Source organism: Diceros bicornis, chromosome 17 (genome assembly GCF_020826845.1).
Source record: "Diceros bicornis minor isolate mBicDic1 chromosome 17, mDicBic1.mat.cur, whole genome shotgun sequence".
Classification (NCBI taxonomy): domain Eukaryota; kingdom Metazoa; phylum Chordata; class Mammalia; order Perissodactyla; family Rhinocerotidae; genus Diceros; species Diceros bicornis.
The window spans coordinates 61,892,887-61,900,584 of record NC_080756.1 but is presented as its reverse complement, the minus strand read 5'-3'; the positions used below and the strand labels follow the sequence as shown (position 1 = coordinate 61,900,584).

At 39.8% G+C, this 7,698-nt stretch overlaps 1 protein-coding gene across 3 annotated transcripts in view; it reads right to left on the bottom strand.

Annotated features, from left to right (window-relative positions):
- Positions 1-447: 447 nt before the first annotated feature.
- Positions 448-7,698, bottom strand: part of BCL2L13 (BCL2 like 13) — a 93,779-nt gene continuing 86,528 nt past the window's right edge. For 2 of the 3 annotated variants that reach the window (XM_058559155.1, XM_058559156.1), the window contains one exon: positions 448-2,833. In XM_058559155.1, the coding sequence (XP_058415138.1) occupies positions 2,027-2,833 (807 nt within the window). In that variant the 3' untranslated portion in view covers positions 448-2,026. The remainder of the gene's footprint in view (positions 2,834-7,698) is intronic. The other variant, XM_058559157.1, reaches the window with a different exon arrangement.

Genomic DNA, 7,698 nt, shown 5'->3' with positions numbered 1-7,698 from the left:
GCATCACTTCCTGGGGCCAGCCCGCTGGCACAAGTGGTTAAGTGCTCGCACTCCACTGCAGCGGCCTGGGGTTCGCCAGTTCGGATCCCGGGCGCACCCTGACGCACCACTTGTCAAGCCATGCTGTGGCGGCGTCCCATATAAAGTGGGGGAAGATGGGCACGGATGTTAGCCCAGGGCCAGTCTTCCTCAGCAAAAAGAGGAGGATTGCCAGATGTTAGCTCAGGGCCAATCTTCCTCACCAAAAAAAAAAAAAAAAAAACACACTGCCTAAATGGAACACTAAAAATCAGAACATAAAGATACACCACGTGACCAATCTGAACAGACACACAAACACACTTCAGATCTTTTTTTCTTAACTAACTTTTAAATAGTATTGCTTTAGGGAGAAGATTTAATTTTTAAAAATAAATTTCAAAAAGAAAGCACATTTAAAACATCAAGTTTGGGTGATCAGGGTAGGTAAAGTAATTTTATTACAAATTTCAGGATCTAAAAAGTAATTTGTTACATTTACTAAGATAAATCTGAGATGACTTGTATCAAGCATGTGTGTCCTGCACAGTAACACTGATCATCAGGCATGCAAGGACACAGTCCCACCCGCCCCCCCCCCCCTCCTTTAGGGAAGGGATCGGCCAGATGAAAGAAAATTATGCTGAGTCTCAACTAACACATATTGATTAGGATCATTTTGGTTTATCACTCTGGTACTTGGACTGAAGAGTTCAGCAAAGAAGCCTCCATTCTCGAACTCTGAAAGCCAAACTAGGATCTCTAGGGTAGCCTCGAGAAATTCAAGTTTCTCTTTTCCTACTTTTCATTTCAATGATATTTAGGATACTTTCTGTATTTAATATGAATTAAGATTCAGTTGGTCTGTAAGCCAGAGTGTGAAAATCCTTACCACGTGGCAAGAGACTACAGAGGAGGGGGCTGACCAATAAGAAGACTGAGGCCAGATACTGGGAAAACACACTAGCCCAAGTTATAGACAGTGACCATCCAGCAACAAAGATGCTGCTGGGAAGTAAGCATAAGCTCAGTAGGATGGCCATACACTAAAGGGCCAGAAGAGACCTCAACAGTCATCTAAGCCATTCTCCTGCTTCTGAATAAGACAAATCTCTCTCTAGCCAGAATTACTTGCCCTCGCACTCATAGGCAGGGAACCTTAGATCTCTTTTATTTTATATTTATTTTTTTTAAGACTACTAAAGGCAACATCTTCACAAGGTGTAGCTGTAGGAAGCATCACGGACTTGACGAGTACAGAGCAAGGACTCACCCAAGGGATCTGAGAAGGAACCTGGGGGTGAGGAGGAGCCGCAGTACCTGAGACACAGCCGAGACATAAGGGGAGAGCACTCTCACGCTACAGGACTAAGAAGTGGGGAAGAAAAGAAGAGCCAAAAAGGAATGGCTGCAAAACACAGCATGTTCATCAGGAAAGATGAAATTCCAAGGGCAGGAACAAGTCCCTAGCTGAGGAGCACACAGCTAAGCTCTCTTGCTTGGTGATTTCTATCCCAGATTCTCCTAAATTAACCCTCCCTCTCTAAAGCTGTGGCTCTCTCATGGGGAACGATTGGGGATATTTGGCAATGTCAGGAGACATTTTTGGTTGTCACAACTAGGGGAAGGGTGCTACTGGTATTTAGTGGGTAGAGGCCTGGGATGTTGCTAAACATTCTACAATGCACAGGACAGCCTCCTACAACAAAGAATTATCAAGATGTCATTAATGCCAAGGTTGAGAAACCCCGTTCTGGAGGGAGTACTTTACTCATAAGTTTCTGAATCTAGCATGAGCCAAGACCCTTGGAACTTACAATCAGACAAAGGTGAACACCCTCTACCTTAAGCCCTAATATGTGGATCAATCCACTGCCTTGTTGAGCAGAAGTCCTAAATTATCCCAGAGTGTTCCACAAATGTCTAGTCAGCTGCTGGCGGTTCAAATTTAGTCAATACAACTAAAACCTTATATCCTTTTTGTCTTCGTTCTCTTCTAAAAAATCTGCTATTTCTTTCTCAGAGCCAGTGCTATCCCAACTGCCACTGCCAGGATGGCAACAGCGGCAGCCCCTCCAAACAGCAGTATAGACTTGCTCTCAGACAATGGCATGGCCTTCTCTTCTCCAGCAGGGGAGAGCACTTCTGTAAGACTCTCCTTCCTGACATTTCTCTCCTCTTCACTCAGCAGTGTTTTCATGGGTTCCAGTGCAGGGACCACCTGCTCCTCCAGTTCACTAGGTTCAACTGTCGCTGCCTTCCCCTCTTCTTCATCAAGTTCTACGCACAGAGAGGTAGCAGGGCTGACTTTCTCAACCGCAGTCATCTCTGTGTCAGGCTCCCTCATCTCCAGCAAGGAAGTGGCAGTGATATGTGGAAGCAAGGGAGCTGGGGCTTCATGGAATGCCTCTTGCAGCTCCCTGGTTGGCAAGACCACAGATGCCACAGCAGCCTCTTCCATACCCTCAGGTATTTCTTCTTTCTCCACATGCACAATGTCAGAATTAGAAGAGTTGTTCTCACTCTTCTCTCCAGCTCCATTGCTATCTAAGCTTTTGACTTCTTCAGGATCCACTGCGATCTGCTGCCAGGACTCAGGACCTAGGGACACTGGTAGGCTTTCTGTGTGCCAACTCTGGCTGGCTGACAGTGAAACAGGTAAACTCTCTGACTGCCAAGAAGTTGTCACAGTTGGAGACTCTGGAGGACTGACTTGTCCAGAGTTGTCACTGGGCAGGATATAAATGTCATTGCTGTCTTCTGCAACAATTCCAGGGTATTCCTCCTCCTCTGACACAAGATTAAAGACAGTGCCCTAGAAAAGAAGGAGAGTCAATATAAAGAATGGCAAATATATTTAAAATAAATATAAATCTGGGAAAAAAATTCTTTCCTCAACTGAAGTTTCAGGAATAAATACATTGTTTAAACCTACGTAGTTTCTGGATTGGATGCATTTACTTGCAGACCAATGCAGAGGAAGAATTTTTAACAAATGGTCCTCTGACCAGTTTCCTTGAACTTAAAAAATCAAAAAGTTAATTTATATTCAATTTATATATATTCAATGCAATAATCAATGCAAAACAGCAGAGAAAGCAAAGGCAAGAACCTTGTTCTCAAGGAATTTATCACTTAGTAGGGCAATGCTATACCATAGTCAAAGTACTATTAAGAGTTCAGAGGGGGAAATGACTTCTTTTGGTGGAGGTTGGAAAGGGCAGTGAGATGACTGAAAGCTCATCAAGGAACCAGCATTTATACTGGACATCCGAAGAATGGGTAAGATTCCATGGTGACAATCATGTAGAAGACAATACCATCAAAAGCATAGAAATATAACGAAGGGGACTAGCAAGTAGCCCAGTTTAAGGAGTGCACAGTAAACATGAAGAAGAAGAGAGAGCTCAGTTAGGACAGGACCACGGAGGAACCTGGCAGAGTGCCAAGAAATATGGACTTTATTCAATAGGAAATGGTTAGTCAATGAAGTCTTTGAGCTACAAAATGACAATCAGAGCTCCACTTTAAAGACTCTGATAGCAGTGGCAGAACGGAGAGACACCAGAAATGTAGGACTCTTGCTTCCCTCTTTAGCAAGAGTCTACACAAAAGCAGTAACAACAAATAGTCTTGGTCTTCATGTTCACATTTAACAGTTTAGCTTAACAGGACCCTCTGTGTTTATTGCCTATGAGGTGCTGTTAGGCACCAGAGTTATAAGGAACAATGAGACCCAATTTTTGTTTTTAAAAAATTCACTGTCTAGATGTGAAGACTGACATATGAATAACTAATTTCAGTATGATATAGTAAACTTTTTTTTTTTTTTTGTGAGAAAGATCAGCCCTGAGCTAACATCCGTGCCAATCCTCCTCCTTTTTTTGCTGAGGAAGACCGGCCCTGGGCTAACATCTGTGCCCATCTTCCTCCACTTTATATGGGACGCCGCCACAGCACGGCCTGACAAGCAGTGCATCAGTGCACGCCCGGGATCCGAACCTGGGCAGCCAGAAGCGGAGCGCGCGCACTTAACCACTACGCCACAGGGCCGGCCCCATAATATAGTAAGCTTTAAGACAGGTGTACACACAGGGCAGTAGGGGAACCCACAGGTTAAGTCATGATTAGAAAGGCAGGAAGAGAACTAATGGGGTGTAATGTCATAGACGTCTATAGCAAGTTTTACAAAAAGTCTGGATGACACTCATAAATGCTACAGAGAGCTTAAATAAGATAGGTAAAGCAAATTAATTCCTACTTTATTTTGTGATTATGGCTATTTATATGAAGCCATATAAAATATAATTTTATTCTTCAATCAAGACCAAAAACTTTCTGTGTGTACTAAGGCTCTAAAATAAATCACTAGTCATTCTATCAGCCCCACAAAAAGGAAACCAGAACTACAGCTAAACACATCACATGGTCATAATGTCAATATTCTAAATGCCCCACATTTTAGCACCTCAACTCTTGCTTCAATCTCCTTCAGAAGAGATCTTGGTCCACAAATACAAGCAGAGAGACAAAACATTACAGTAATTAAAAATACAATATTTGTAGTAAAAAAGAACTGATTTGAATTCCAGCTCCACCACATACCAGCTGTGTAAATTTGAATGCCTTGTTTAGCCCTTTAAACTTCAATTTCTTCATAAATAAAATGGGAATGACTAATTTGATAAGACTGTTACAAAAATCAGATACAGTATTTATAGTGCTTAACATAGTACCTTCTACGTAGTAAGCAATCAATAAAGAATGCTATTTTTTTATTATTGTTTTTATTGTCATTGTCTTTATTGCTACTGTTGTTTAGGTGGTATGGTAGTGGGACAAAGAGCTACTCTAAAGTACCACCTAGATAGAAAAATTAAAAAAGTAAAAGAGATTTGAAACGATATCCTTCCTTGTGTAGAGAAGATAAACTTTTCCTTCCTCTCTCATCTCTTTTAAATAGAGACATCACAAAACTGGAAAGTAAAATCTCTCCTTCGAAATTACAATACTATACATCAAACCAATATAGGAGTTATTTCTATGGGACGGAATTCCAAGAAAAGTGCGTGTTATATAAATTTTTTACAATGATCATGGCTTAGTAAAAAGAATCTATTTCCATTTTTTTTTAAAGAATGTAAACATAAATGGGGCTCTGCTACCTCCTAGGAACTTGAGATTAGTGGATATTCAACAATCTCAAAATAAGGTATGAAATACTTTGAGTCAGGTGAAGAGAATCTCCTGAATTTCTTTTGCACATGTCTAAAATAAAGGGCAGGGCATATGAATATACTATTAGGAACTAGTGTTCCTTTTATTATCTTTCATTATTTTTTTTAGTATTAAGATTTACATTCATAAAATTCACGTAACCTAACATTCACCATTTTTAGGTGTACAATTTAGTAATTTTTAGTATATTCACATTGTTGTGCAAACGTTATCACTATTTAATTCCTGAACATTTCCATCATCTCAAAAAGAAACTCTTTAGCAGTCACTCCCGATTCTCCCCTCCTCTATCCTCTGGCAACCTCTAATCTAGTTTCTGTCTGCAGATTTGCCTATTCTGGGCTGTCTATATAATTGGAATCATACAATATGTAGCCTTCTGTGTCTGGCTTCTTTCACTTAGCATGACGTTTTCAAGGTCTGTCCATGTTGTAGCATGTATCAGTACTTCCTTTCTTTTTATAGCTTCATAATATTTCACTGTATGGATATACCATATTTTGTTTATTAATTGATCAGTTGGTTGACATCTGGGTTGTTTCCACCTTTTGGTGATTAGAAATAGTGATGCTATGTACAAGTTTTTGTTTGACCACCTATTTTCAATTCTGTGAGTATATACCTAGGAGGAAAATTGCTGGGTCATATGATAATTCTATGTTTAATTTATTGAGGAACTGCCAAACTATTTTCCAAAGAAACTGTACCAATTTATATTCCTCCCAGCAATCTCTAAGGGTTCCAATTTCTCCACATCCTGGCCAACACTTGTTATTGTCTGTTTTTTTTATTATAGCCATCCTAGGGGATGTGAAGCAGTATCTCATTATGGTTTTGATTTGCATTTCCTAATGACTAATGATGCTGAACATCTTTTCATGTGCTTACTGGCCATCTGTATATCTTCTCTGGAATGCTGTCTATTTAAATATTTTGCCCATTTTTAAATTGGGTTGTCTTTTTATTGTTGAATTGTTAAGAGTTTTATCTTTTATTCTTACATGAGACTGCTACATAGTTGGATATTAAAATAACCAACTGTTTGGGGGCGTGGGTGATTGTAATAAGGTTGAGACTAAAGGAAACAGAGGGGTAAAGTACTAAAGTAACTAGTAGTCTCTGCTAGTTAATAATTTTATTTTTAAAAAGATCTCTGCCATTAGTGCCATTCCTCAGATGGATTCCTTTCCTAGACTTCAAAGCCCACATGACTAAAAGAGACTTTCGTAGCTATAATCTTATGGGATTCATCTCTTTTAAACTTTCATTATATTTTCATCAGTATAATGGTAATGTAAAGTCACTCAACAGTTCTGAGACTATCATCAATAATGAATGATAACAAAGAGTCCCTTCACAACCAAATGCAGCACACAGAGACTGTATACACCCATCAATTGCAGGGGTCATTAGTTACAGCCAGCCGGAAGATAGTGCTTGTCCTCCTGAAGAATACAAACTACAAATACCACTTCTACATCATTTCTCTGTCTTACCCCATACTTAACAATTTTTTATTTTAGCTAGCATCTATCTCATCACCATGTTGTTCTCCCTATATTTAATCATTAAGTACTAAATATATCTCAAAATATTTATTCTTAGATGTATCAATACATCTAAATATATTTTTACCCCTTCTCTCAACATTTTCTGCTATTGCTCTAATATAAGCAATCACTATCTTTCACTGGAACTAATGCAAACAACTCCTGACTGTCTCCTTGACCCTGCAATCCAGTTTGGAGATGAAAAGCATCATTTCACCAGTCAGCTAAGCCAAAAACCTGGGAGTCATACTGATTTCTCCTATTCCTGAAGTAGTTACTTCTTATTGCTGGGAACTGTGCTATTTAGATGCTTGTGATAAAACAATATCATCTCTGCTCTCAAAGAGTTTAAAATACAGTTTAAAATCTAGTGAAGGAGAAAAACATAGGCTACTCTAGGAGCACGAAGGAGGGGAACTTATTTGGAGATTTACAGAAGGCTTCTTAGAAGAGAGAATAACAGAGCTGGATCTAAAAGAATGAGTAAGAACCAACAGACCAAACAGATGAGAAAGACACTCCAGGCAGCAGCAAAAAATAATAAAAAACTTGGTGCTGAGAGATATCACAGTATGTGCAGGCAACTACTAGCTCTTCAGTGTTCCAAAGCTCAAGATGAGGAGTGAAGAAAGATGAAGGTGGAGAAGCAGGGAAGGTCAGCCATGAGACCAGTGCACGGAAAGCAAAATACCAATGTCTATCTGGATATAAAACAAAGACATGCCTCTGTCTCACAGCAGGTGAGTGTTTTCCCTGCAATCTTGCTGAGTTTGATAAAGATCTTGGTTCTACTGAAAACCAAATCCAACTCCCTCCCACCTCCCAATATGGCAACTCTTAGACATCATCAATAACTCAGAGCATAAAGATGAATCTAAGGTACCATCGGCCA